This window comes from Terrapene carolina, unplaced genomic scaffold (assembly GCF_002925995.2).
Source record: "Terrapene carolina triunguis isolate 2854851 unplaced genomic scaffold, T_m_triunguis-2.0 Scaffold238, whole genome shotgun sequence".
NCBI lineage: Eukaryota > Metazoa > Chordata > Testudines > Emydidae > Terrapene > Terrapene triunguis.
In genome coordinates this window covers 10,654,209-10,667,845 of record NW_020664589.1, presented here as the reverse complement: position 1 = coordinate 10,667,845, position 13,637 = coordinate 10,654,209, and the positions used below count along the sequence as shown (strand labels likewise).

The 13,637-nt window shown below is 45.1% G+C and overlaps 1 protein-coding gene across 1 annotated transcript in view; it reads left to right on the top strand.

Moving 5' to 3' along the window:
• VAV2 (vav guanine nucleotide exchange factor 2) overlaps positions 1 to 13,637 on the top strand; it is a 305,827-nt gene that overhangs the window by 268,317 nt on the left and 23,873 nt on the right. The window contains exons 9-13 of the mRNA XM_026657295.2: positions 975 to 1,074; positions 4,008 to 4,103; positions 4,568 to 4,636; positions 9,355 to 9,441; positions 12,014 to 12,099. Of these exons, the coding sequence (XP_026513080.1) occupies positions 975 to 1,074; positions 4,008 to 4,103; positions 4,568 to 4,636; positions 9,355 to 9,441; positions 12,014 to 12,099 (438 nt within the window). The remainder of the gene's footprint in view (positions 1 to 974; positions 1,075 to 4,007; positions 4,104 to 4,567; positions 4,637 to 9,354; positions 9,442 to 12,013; positions 12,100 to 13,637) is intronic.

Below are 13,637 nucleotides of genomic sequence, written 5' to 3'. Positions count from 1 at the left end.
CAGATGTCCCGATTTTATAGGGACAGTCCTGATTTTGGGGGGCTTTTTCTTATATAGGCTCCTATTAACCCCCCCACACACACACACTCCCCTCCTGATTTTTTACACTTGCTGTCTGGTCACCCTACTCCCTGTAGAGATAAGAACTCGGTAGGAAGTTGGGATCTGGATTCAGATACAGACTTTTCCAAAGTCCTGATGTGTTTCGATCCAGAGTTTTGAGCCAGACCCATCTCTGTTCAGAAAGTTATTAAAAAAGAAACTGGTGTCTGAAAAGAGAAAGGAAGGTGGGGCTCTCAGAATACGCTATTGGAGAAGTAGCAGCAGAGCCGGATAGGCACTGGGCTGTTTTGGAGCTTCTCAGTCAGTGGAAAGAGGAAAAGAAAAGGGTCCTTTCCTCCTGCGTGAACAGGAACTTCATAGCAATCCAGAGCAGGGGGGTATTAGCACTGCACCATACAATTATAGTTTAACATCTGGTCTCACCCAAGCAAACTTGGCTTTAGGGATTTTACAGGCCAGTGTTGGAATTATGCCAGGGCTCTGGGACCTGGCAGTTGAGGGATGAGCCACTTTACTTTCTGTAATGGGAGGGCAGATTAATTGAAATGTCCCTTCTACTCCTCACTAGGGTGACCAGATGTCCCGATTTTATAGGGACAATCCCGATATTTGGGCCTTTTTCTTATATAGAGGCCTATTACCCTCCACCCCATCCCGATTTTTCACACTTACTATCTGGTCACCCTACTCCCCACCAGCCTAATTTTGGTGACCAAATTTCCCACACAGGCTCGAACACACGTCTCTGAAAGCCTCAGTGTTTCGATGTTAAAAAAGCGGTGCCATAAAAAAGTGTTAATACTTCATTGAGCAGTTATATCGGGGGAGTAGCTGTTTGCTTTGCACTCTCCCATATTTTTTTATATTGAGTAATGACTGCCGGCAAATGTTTCTGATTAAATCCTTTCCAGGCTATTGATTTATGGGGAGTACTGCAGCCATATGGAATGCGCCCAAAATACGCTGAACGCTCTCATTGCAAGCAAAGAGGACGTGAGGCAAAAAGTTGAGGTAAGTGGATGTGGGGGCGACTGGAATGACGCATGGGGCGTTCAGTCCAATAGCTCTTTTGTGTTCTGCCTCCCTTCCTGGATTTACTTCGCTGTCGGGTTTTGACACGGCTGCTGGGATTGAATGATTAAGGCGAATTTCCCAATAGCTTTGATGAAAGAGGGAAGGAAGAATTGGGGGGGCTGATTCTGGGGCAGCACAAGGGGGTTGGCAGGCAAAGATAGCGTCAGCCACTCAGATTGGGGGTCTGCCAGTCTGCTGCCTGGCATAAATCAGAGCAGCCCAGGCAGTCTTTACTTGGGCCACTGAGCAGCCCCAAATCTCCATAGTACCTTGTACTATTGCCCATCTGCCTCCCACCCCATTGCAGGGCCAGTGCTAGAGAAGTTCCCACTAGCCCCTTGTAGCTTTTTAATAGCCACTGTCCGGAGCAGGGGGCAGAATCGGCCTCTTACACCTGCGTAGCCTCCATGGCGCAAGGCTTAAAGCTGCCATGTTTAGACGGTTTCATGAATGTGTTTCATTCCCCCCCCCCCTTTTTTAAATACTCTGGCTTTGTAGCAGGAAGGCCCCCAAAGCCTCCCCCAGCCAGCCAGTTGTGTCATGATCAATGACAGCCATGGATGATGGAAAAGACCCGATTCATCGTCCCTCGGCAAGGTGCTGAGCACCCTCAGCGCCCGTTTAGAGATTCATGGATTTTCAGGCCAGAAGGATCATCCTCTCTGACCTCCTACCTAACACAAGCCAGAGGATTTCACCCAGTCGTTCCTGCACTGAGCCCCGTGGAAGATCACTGTTGATGTCGCTGGAAGCTCAGCACTTCATAGGATTGGCCTCTGGATCATTCAGCCCACCTCCCCCGTAAAAAGGCTGTAACAGTGGATCGGACTAGCTCAGCACAGCAGGCGTCCCACATATCCTGTCATTCCCACCCGCCATTTCACCCCTCTATAAAGCCCCTCTGCAACCTCCTCACCTTTCAAAAGCGGCATAGGGCTGCATGTGTGAATAACTCTCCGCCTTGCTCCTGCCCCCCAAGCCTGAGAAAGTCACCTCTGTGACGGCTCCACCCCAGGAAGATGAAATCACTCCCTGCCTCTGTCGTTGGGGTGTTCTGGGCCCGATCCAAAGCCAGGGGGGAGTCTTTCCATTGACTCCAGTGGGCTTTGAATCAGGCGCCTATGTCATTGGTGCTGAATTTCTGGCAGATGTTTGTGCTGCTGGAGCCAGGTGCATTGCGGGCAGTTTCCACGCACAGCTCGGGCAGCTCCTGCTCTGGGTCAGCCCAGCCTTTCCTCCCGCCGATGCTCCAGTTTTGTGCCTCCCTTGAGCAGAGATTTTTGGACCACGTTCAGTTCTGGCACAAGCTGTTACAACCTATTGAAGTCAATGGGGACATGGGCCTACTTACACTGACTCGGCATTAGGGACTGAATTGTTCTATCTCCTGTGTTGTGTGCCCAAATGGCTCCTTGGGGCTAGGACAGCGAGACCACCAAACCCATCTTCTCTTTAGAATCATAGAATATCAGGGTAGGAAGGGACCTCAGGAGGTCATCTAGTCCAACCCCCTGCTCAAAGCAGGACCAATTCCCAACTAAATCATCTCAGCCAGGGCTTTGTCAAGCCTGACCTTAAAAACCTCTAAGGAAGGAGATTGCACCACCTCCCTAGGTAACACATTCCAGTGCTTCACCACCCTCCTAGTGAAAAAGTTTTTCCTAATATCCAACCTAAACCTCCCCCACTGCAACTTGAGACCATTACTCCTTTTTCTGTCATCTGCCACCACTGAGAACAGTCTAGATCCATCCTCTTTGGAACTCCCTTTCAGGTAGTTGAAAGCAGCTATCGAATCCCCCCTCATTCTTGTCTTCTGAAGACTTTACATCAATAGGAATCTGTATCGCATGGGCTACCAGACTAGGGAGGATCTCTCTATCTAGTCTAGACACTTCTGTGGCCCCCACTACGGTGGTAGCTGAGCTCCTCACAAGCTTTAGTGTCTTTGTCCTCGCAACACCCCTGTGAGGTAGAGGAGCCAGAAAGGACAGGCTACTGGAGCTGCTGTTTGTTTCCAGCTGTAATTCCTGCTTCATTCGTGATGTTCATCTCAAATTGCTGGGCTGCCTCTGTGTGTTATTTTATTGTCCACCAATGGCCTGTGATTCACCGTGCAAATGCAATAATGTGGTTACGAGCTGAATCCCTTTTTATAAGCCCCGCCCCCCGGCTCTCACATCAAAATATTACGATCCAGATTATGCCCAGTCCCCACGGCGCTGCTGCTGTGACCTCTAGCTGTTCATCCATTTCTCCTTATTTAATTACATTTCCGCTTGTTAGCAGAGCCTATCTCTCTGCGTAGCCTAGGGCCATTGTATCAGGCCCATCGCAATGCACTAGTCTTATAGTTTAATATTGTCTGGGATAAGGGAGACATGTTCTCTCTTTCTAGGTGGTTTCCCCCCCCTCCCCCAGTGGATTTGGGGCAATCGCTCACTATGTCCCAGTCACTACTTCCCCTCTGTGGCCTGGAACGGATTCCCATCAGAACCAACCAGTGCTGCCACTGAATCAGCTGGAGTGGTCACTACTTGGGCATTCTGAAACATGGTGCCACTCCTCTACTCCCCTGGAGGCTGAGTAGTCTGCTCCCAGCACTTCTGTCCCCTGCCTGGAGAGAGGAAGCAAGGGACTCAGACCTAGGTCTCCCACATGCAAAGGAGCACAACCAGCTCTGCAGGAGTGGAAGTGAGAGGCGGGACTGTGTACATGATGGAACTGGGACATCCGCCCCAACCCCAGTGCCCCTCCTGGAAAAATTAGGAACTAATAATGCATTGTGCTTTGAGAGTTTACAGAAGCAAAACAAAGCAGATTGAGAAGAATTTTTTCCCACCTCTCCATTGATTTTATTTCATTGTTAGGAATGCACATTAAAGGTTCAGGATGGGAAGTTTAAATTGCAAGATCTGTTGGTGGTACCAATGCAAAGGGTCTTGAAGTATCATCTCCTATTAAAAGTAAGTGTTTCAGAATCAAAATTTTCTTTGCGGTGGCCGTTCTTGCCGTAGCATCTCTGGGCTTTTCCCGTAGCAAATGGAATCAGCAGAGCGAGGGATTTTTTTTATCTTTAAATGAAATAATTACTACAGCTGCTTAAACACAACATAATGTTTGTGCCATCTTTTAAAGTACAATGACCAAGGGTAATTCCGCACTCGTTAGCCATGAGCGGCAGTTAATGAATATAAAATAATCTGATTATGTGTGAAATTCCTCCCGTCAGCTCAGTGTAACAGATCCACCGAGCACCAAGAGCTTTGCTGGTTCGTCTCCTTATGGTTATAGCTGCCGACTGACTGCCACAGCTTTGTTGCTATATGTTCACAGTGGCATGTAGTAATTGCTTGTATTGTGCGCTGTTACATGAGGTGGGCAGTAGTGTGTGAAACTTTCCTAACGCGCTCAGAATATTTTTTTGCAGGAGCTTCTCAGCCATTCGTCTGATCGGCCAGAAAAGCAACAACTCAAGGAAGCTTTGGAAGCCATGCAGGTAGGAGATGAATGACGCAGTCCACCCGCAGGGAACTGGTAGAAGCAGCATGCCCTTGAACGTTAGGCTGAAATGATGGAGATCAATCAGGGTCTAGGCTATTATTTATCTGTGTTACAGTAGCACCACGAGGTCAGTGCCCCGTTGCTTTAGGCACGGTACAAACACACAAGAGAAACTATTCCTGCCCCAAAGAGCTTAAAACCTAAAGACTTATTTCTTCAAAGATAGTGATGCTTGCGAAGAGTTCAGACATAGCCGTTGCAGATCGCTCAGTTTAGAGGTGTTAAGATTCCATAAACATGCTTCTTCCTTTCTTTGCAAAAGCTGCAGGGAGAGATGTGTGTCACTGCTCAGGTGCAATACTTCTACCTGGGGGGGAAGGAAGGTCAATTATGTGTAGCAAAAACTTCAGAGGGAAAAGTGTAACACATCCGGGCAGAGGAAAGAGATGTCTTTTCCTTTAGGATATGCATATGCACTCTAGTAAGTCATTTCACAACAAATGCATAGTTGGCACCATTATCTCCTCTCCAAAGCACAGTGGGAAGCTGGTATTGGTTGGCAGTTTTGCACTGATAACCATTCTATGTAGATGTACTGTGACATTCGACTCTCACTTTCACCAGTGTAAATCTGGAGTGACTCCATTGACGTGTGTGGCGTTACTTCGAATCGACATCAGTGTTGTGGAAATTTGTCCCTCTGTGTTTGTGTACTGTGTCTGCATGGAGCATAGATGGGGATGCACCATCATCCAGATCTGAATACCACTGAGTGGAGTGGGTTGGGATTTTTCCATCTAAATTGTTTGGGTCTTTCTGATGGAAAATGGCTTGTCCACAAAATGGAAATTTCTGTGTGTTTGAAAGTTTGTGAGTTTCAATGAAAACCTTGAAACCCCCAAATCTGAGAAAAATCACAACAAAAACAAATTTACTTTCGTCACAGTTTTCTGCAGGTTTCTCTGGTTTTCCAGTCATGTAATTCAGAGCGGAATCAGCCTGTAGGACCAGTCATTAAACCCAGATCGTCTTCATGACCCTGTAGAACATTTACCACTGAGCTGCCCTCTATGTTCTGAGATCACGTTGTTTGTTTTCTGCCTCTGAGGATCAGCTTTTTTTCTAATGACACTGCATTTCCTAGGACTTACATAAGTTGAGTGACCTTTTTAGTCATCATCCCTGCTAGCCAGTGCATCCAGAGCTGGTATGTAGGTCATGGGAACATGAAGGTTGTTTGAAGGACATTGCAGTCTGATCTACTGCTGCTAACAGGAACTGACCTACCTTGATTCTCTTACATTACAAAGCTAAACTTGTGGGTTCCACCGAAGTAGTTTTCTAAAGCCCTTCTTTCTGCAACGTGAATTATCTAAGTGCTGCTTATGACTCCCTGAATGCTGTGTGTGGCTTCTTACCTTCCTGACCAACTGTGAATTGAAAGTTTGTTTGGTTTCGTACTGCAAGGATCAAGAATTACATCCGTCGTGCCCAAGGCTGTTGCATGCTATGTGCCTTTGACTCCTGCCACAGTCAGTGGGAATTAAGGATGCCCAGCACTTTCCAGAGTAATGCCTGGGGGGGGAGGGGGAACAGTCCCTATTACGATATAGGGCCTGATCTGAAGTCGATGGGCGTCTGTCTATTGATTTCAGTGGGCACTGGGTCAGACCCATAGAGCTTGACTCGTTTTGACTATTATCCCTGAGAGTTCTCCCATTGTGTTGGAAACTTCAGCCAATGTATGGGTGGGATTGGGGGGGAACTACTCAGGTCCATGGATAGACAGAGATTTATAATATAAACCTGGATGGTGAGCAAGGATTTAAATGGCGGGGGAGGAATTGGGAAGGAGACTCTTTGAAAATAAATCAATCCCTTAAATATATGGAAAGAAAGAGCCACGACGTGTCCTTCCCTTCCCCCACTTTTCACTGTCTGAGAGTATGTCTATACTGCAGAAACAAAAGACCCATTACAGCAAGTCTCCGAGCCCGGGTCAACTGACTCGGGCTCACGCTATGGGGCTTACAGCAATGTAGACATTCTGACTTAGGCTGGAGTCCAGGCTCTGAGAGCATCCCCCTCGCTGGGTTCCAGAGTTCAGGTTCCAGCCTGAGCCTGAATGTCTACACTGCTATTTTTAGCCCCATCGCGTGAGCCCAAGTCATTTGACCTTGGTTCTGAGACTTGCTACAGTGGGTCTTTTTTTTTTTTTTTGCAGTGTAAACATACCACGAGTGCTGGTGTGAGCTATTCCGTCTGATATCCAGAACTCCCCACCTGAAAAATTCACTGTTCACTGGGCGATTAGTGAAATGTGGTGATAGTTTAAAAAAGGGAGAGAGTCACAGAGACATTTTCACGCATTGCAGGATTCTGTCTTTCCACTATTTGATTCCTTTGGTGGCTGTGTGTTTTTGAAGAGATCAGGCTTTGTTGAATAAGATGCAATGCTAATAATAAAAAATCCTGGCTGTGCTAAAGGTTCAGTGTTTTCTTTATAAAGCTGCCAGTAGCCATCAGACAGGATCGTTTGCTTCCATTTTCACACCATCACGAGGGTATAGATTTGACTCAGTGTTGGACTTGCCATGGTCACAGGAAGCATCAAAATTTTACTTTAATTCGTATGAAAATCTAGGCTTAGTTTTCAAATGGTTTATTTCATCTAGAGTCCAGCCTTGTTCATTAGCTGGATGATTCTAGCGCTCCTATGCGCCAGTGATGGGAAACCCAGACGTCTAGTTAGCCAAGCCTAGAGCTGAATTGTCCCAGGGGCTTCAGCCTCACTTCTGATTTTCCATGCATGGTCATTTGCATGAACTAGCAGTAAGATTTGCACAAGACAATGGCATTTGTGCAAGATTTGCACATGTAAGTCTTTAGCATACGCAAAATCCCATCGCCTGGGTGCACAGTCTTGCACACAAATCACTGCGTACAATGCAAAGGTTGCTTTAATGCTTGTTACATTGTGAAGGAGCCCAGTTTGCACATCTGGTCAAGCTGATGGTTCACTGTAGATCTCAAGGCTGTGTTTCTCCCATGTTTGCAAGATGGCCTGTTCCATAGGAGGACGCAAATGAGAAGGGAAGTGGCTTCAGGTGACTTTGACATGCAGGGGAATCTTACTTCACCTGATCACTTTACCCTTTTCCCCCGTCCTAACTGTTACCAACACTGACTATTTAAATGGGTATTATGTGATGTTATATAAGTATTGTCATTTAAGATTATGATTATTATCTCTGATTAATCCTTCTTATGTTGGAAAGCTGTAGAAAGTTTGCACCCGAGGGGATGTCTTGAAAAATTCTATGGTGTTCAGATTTAATCCAAGCTGACAAGAATTATAGTTGAGGGAAAAGAGACAGAGGCATCTAGATGACAGGCCATAAATATATTAAAAAATACTGTTAAAGATGTAGTAAGAAATTAGTGTGGTGGAAGGGTTAGAGAAGTCTTTCTCTGCCCTCTGGGTCAGAATTCAGGTAACTGGGGAACTTGGCCGGAGAATGCAATAACCAGGAGAAATCTGATCTCTGTAATGCAAAGACACACTTAGTTACTGTGACTATTTTCAGCACAGGAATAGTTCCGCTAAAGTTTTCCCTCGTATTGGAAGAATTCTTTTACAGATGTCTTAACCTCTGACATCCCAACTGTAAATGGCTATGTGCGTTCAGGGCTCCCATCGTTATTTTGCAAGATGCTTTACCTTTATAAGAACTCCAGTGGTGTTGCTGAAATAAGCCCCGATCCAGCAAAGCACTTAAGCACGTGTTTAAAGTCACATTGAAGTACATGGGAGTACTGAAATGTTTTTAGGGGTTTGCTGGATTGGGGCCGTAGTGCTAAAAAGTTGTCAAGAGGCTTAGGAGCAAGTATAGACATGGTCCTTGTCCAGCGTAGCTTACTGTCTGTTTAGTTAATATATAGACAGAGGATGGTCAAAGGTACAGTGGTTAAGAATGTCTGGCACGTGCCTTTTGCACTAGGATGATGATGAATGGAGTGAAGAAGGAGTTGAAAGAAAAGGGAGTGTTGAGGTGGAAGGCACTGCGTGAGAATGGAGGAGAATGAGAAGAGTCAGAAAACTCTTTATTTTCTAAGAGTTATGCTGGATGGAATTTGAACGTCAGCTCAGGTAGCTGCTGAGTGGAAAGTCAGGACTGTGCTTTTAAAGACTTTCTAAGTCCGTCATACTTTCTAATGCTAATTTAAAGTATTGCCCTCTTCTGTTCATCGGTAGAGTTGCAGCGCCTATCTAGTTATTTAACAAGAAAATCCTAGAAGGGCACATGGGAAAGGATGGAGAATGTTTGGGCCAAGATGCTTAAGGAGTCTCAGAAGTGTTGAATGATACAGCTGGCAGAATATTGAGCACTCTTGATATATGTGAGCAATGTACTGATGCAGAGATTATAGACAGTGATACCAGACATGCTTGGGTGGCTTGCTTACTTGGTTTTAATTGACTGATTCTTGTTTTAAATCCAGCAGAAATATTTTGCGCTAGTTCTGAGTTCCCCGATTTGTATTTTCTCTGACACACAGTCAATGTGCTAGTTGGTTGTTTGATTCCCACAGAGCTGCTGATATCTTCACTTTCTGAAGTGACTCCTTAAGTCGAGTGTTTTTGGTTTTTTTAAGGATTCTTGATTAGAAGGGAAACAGAAATACTGAATCAACATTTGTTTTTCTCTTAAGGACTTGGCCATGTACATAAATGAAGTCAAGAGAGACAAAGAGACCTTAAAGAAAATACGTGAATTTCAGAAATCTATAGAAAACTTGGTGAGTTTGAGAATCTTCTCTTTTCCTCCTAGCCCCCAACTTTTTATTTTATCTTTATTAACATACTTGAACTCTCCAGACAAGTATTAACAAATTTCACTATCACCTGTACTTATCTTTAAAAGACCAATTTGTATTTGATCAACCTCTTCTTATCTGTGTATTAATTTTGTTCAAATTCCAAAAAATGGAACCCATACATTATAAAATCTATTTGATCCTGATGTTTGACTGTCATTTTTTTCCATTGAAAGGATTTCCCAGACTTTATTTCTGCATGCCGCTAATGTTGGGGGACCGTCCTTTTCCAAAAATGAATTCTTGCACATCTGGCTGCTGTTTAAAATGTTTTTATTTCGCTGTTAAGCGGGTAGAGAGAGGAGATGAATAAACAAGAGTATAGCCCGGTATACAAGGGAAAGAGCAGCACAAGTAATCTATTCCTGAGCACAGAACTCCAAAAATATGGACCAGACATCTGTCTTTCAAACCACATGAGGGACTGATCTGCTGAAGTGCAGCTGAAATCAATGGGAGCTGAGTACACTCAGCACCGTGTACCTGTCTGTGTTATCCTGAGTCCGGAGGACACTGTCGACTTTAATAGATGATTCTTTAACAGACTTGAGACAGAATCCCTAGTTTTCAAGAGAAACCTGAGAAAACTCCAAAGTGGGATGTAGGCCATTCCGGCTCATAGGTGTTGATTGGAACAGTCATGATAAGTCATGATCTGTATGAGAAATGAGATGTGTGGTGCTCTTTAAAAATTGGAATGCGAATGGGTACTTTAAGCATCTGCTTTTCCCTGCTACAGTCTGAGAGCTGGTGTGACATGCAGAAGATGAAATGTTAGCAAAGCAGTCATTTCTTGCTTCAGATCAATCCCACACACGCTCTGCTCTGTGTTTAATTTCGTTTCTCGGTAGCGGATGTTATGGATTTATTCTCATTATGTATACACAACCCACACAGCACAGCAATGAAATAACCACAGATTATGTGCACAGCTGTATACAATATGTATTTTTCTGATCAACGGTGAAGATTCAAGACTTTTTTAAATAAAAAAAGAGCACTGTGTAGCTGGAGTGTTTCATATCACTCAATTACAGTGCTGTATTGAGTAGCATTTGCAAGGGCTTGCGGGGGGCGAGAGAGATTCATGATTCTGGCCTCTGAATCTGCCCCAAATCTCTGGTTTTGGTTCCAGATGGGAGCCAAAATTGGAAGACCTCTATTTTCTGGTTCCAGTGCAGTTTCAATAGAAAATCTCCCGAGAGTAGCTGATCTCATGAGATTTCTGCCACCCAGAGTGGAAATCTTGCAAAAATTACTTGACCGCTAAACTTTTGCACCCAGATTCTTGACTTGACTTGTCATCAAACCCAAACATTAGCCTCAGGGTTCTAACACCACTTCTAGGGTCGTTTTCTGTAGTAACTGTCGCCTATTGGAATTCCATCTGGCTTTAGGTGATACTGTTTATATGAACTCTGCCACTCAAGATAGACCCCACAGTATAATCTTACGCCAGTGCACCTTCTCTATTTACTGAGTCTTTGGAATGTTCTCCCTCTGTGTATTCAAGTCCATCCCAGCTAACATTACTGATGAGGTGATTCACGTTTTGGTGAGTGGTGGTTCTCTCCTTTGCTAGGGGCCCATTTTGGAATCTGAGCTGGGTTCATAGATTCATAGATCCTAGGACTGGAAGGGACCTCGAGAGGTCATCGAGTCCAGGCCCCTGCCCTCATGGCAGGACCAAATACTGTCTAGACCATCCCTGATAGACATTAATCTAACCTACTCTTAAATATCTCCAGAGATGGCGATTCCACAACCTCCCTAGGCAGTTTATTCCAGTGTTTAACCACCCTGACAGTTAGGAACTTTTTCCTAATGTCCAACCTAAACCTCCCTTGCTGCAGTTTAAGCCCATTGCTTCTTGTTCTATCCTTAGAGGCTAAGGTGAACAAGTTTTCTCCCTCCTCCTTATGACACCCTTTTAGATACCTGAAAAATGCTATCATGTCCCCTCTCAGTCTTCTCTTTTCCAAACTAAACAAACCCAATTCTTTCAGCCTTCCTTCATGGGTCATGTTCTCAAGACCTTTAATCATTCTTGTTGCTCTTCTCTGGACCCTCTCTAATTCCTCCACATCTTTCTTGAAATGCGGTGCCCAGAACTGGACACAATACTCCAGCTGAGGCCTAACCAGCGCAGAGTAGAGTGGAAGAATGACTTCTCGTGTCTTGCTCACAACACACCTGTTAATGCATCCCAGAATCATGTTTGCCTTTTTTGCAACAGCATTACACTGTTGACTCATATTTAGCTTGTGGTCCACTATAACCCCTAGATCCCTTTCTGCCGTACTCCTTCCTAGACAGTCTCTTCCCATTCTGTATGTGTGAAACTGATTGTTCGGGTGTTGGTGGGGGAGGAGGGGCTTTATTGCCCTTTGGAAACTGTCTTCTTTGTTTCTTTACATTTTGTGCCACATTCAGAGACTTTTTGGGTTCAGAAATAAAAACCTCTCATTGCTAACATACATTTTGCTACCCGCAGCAAGGGAAACTGGAAGAATTCGGGAGGCCAAAGATAGACGGTGAACTGAAAGTCCGTTCCATAGTGAACCACACCAAGCAGGACAGGTGAGTGAATGAAGAAACAAAGAAGTGGACAATGAAAAAAGACAACGTTCTCACAGAAAGCCAAGTTACAAGAAACACCATTCCAAATGCTAAGTGCAGCACAGGGGTCCTTACTGCTATGCACTTGGGGTAGTGTGACCAGATGTCCTGATTTTATAGGGACAGTCCCGATATTTGGGGCTTTGTCTTACATAGGCGCCTATTACCCTGTCCCAATTTTTCACACTTGCTGGCTGGTCACCCTAGCCGGGGGCTCTAATACAGCTTAACATCTGTCTTAGAATCATAATGGGTTTAGATCCATAGGTCATGGGCTCAGTCCTGGCTCATGCTGACTCACCCAGGGGCATCGCCTTACACTTGGTGGCTGGTATAAGAATTTGAGCTGGGCAGGCTCCTGAGGTTCCCTGACCAGGGTGTGTGCGGAACCTGCAGATAGATGGCGTGGCTTTCTGTCCCCCTCTAGTGGCTGAAGCACAGAGGTTTAGATCACCTACAGTCTTGGAGCCAAAGAAGCTTGGAAAGTGGAAGCTCCTGCTTTTAGGTGCAGAGGCTTCAGGTTCAATTCCCATTGCTGACAACCCAGCTAGGGGGTGTTGCATTACACAGAAAAGACTGGATAATCATCCCGTCCATCCTTCTGCCAATGCAGGATTTTTCCTAGCGTACATTTTGTAGTGCGCTGGCCAATCTAGTTTGAAGAGGCCCGATCTTCTAGAGATAAGAAGTCATGCTTAGTATGGATTTCAGCTCTCCGCCTCCCAGCAATTTAGTGTGTTTGAAAGCAGGTGTGGCCCATTATAAGGAGGCGACAGGTAAGCTGTGAAATTCATCTCTAGGCCCAGGTTTAGATGCTGACTAGCACTCTCCCAAAGCCTGGAGGGTGTTCACTTCCAGTGTTTCTCCTCAGGCCCCAGTCATATATCCCACAATGCCCAGAGGCAGAAGCTTTCAAGTCCGATGTTAAATCATAAAAAACTGGCAATTCTCGAGTCCACAAGTTTCATCCACCGTGAAATGCTTAGGTTGTTTTTTGTTACTTTAAAACTCATTGTTTGGGGGGCTAAAGCTCTCTTGGGCTTTGCAAATGCAAACGCTCCTCTGTTACCGTTTAGATTCACTGCCAACCCGCGGAATTGTAGGACGTGTAGTTAGGTTTAAAGCCACTTACACTGATTTTGAGCCCTGCAGAGAGGGCACTCAGAGGAAAGCCCTGTCGTCTTATTTTTTCTGCAGAGTCAAATAAAGCTGCATCCCTATTGAAGGGATTGTGTGTGCTAGGTGAACCTTTCCAGTGGCTGATTTCAGGGTGTCTCAGACAGAGCTGGGGAGCTTTTTCCTGTATGATTACAGAGTACTGTATGTTTCCTGGAGGTTACCTACAAGTGAAATATACAACAGCTCTTGGGAGCTCTGGTTTACAGTTAGAAGAGCCTCAGGAAGCAAAACTGACATGTCTTCTCACTACGCGGCCTGTCTATGAAACACCTTTGAGAGCTCTATCATCACAGGAGTCAGAACATTTTCTTCTAAAAAGA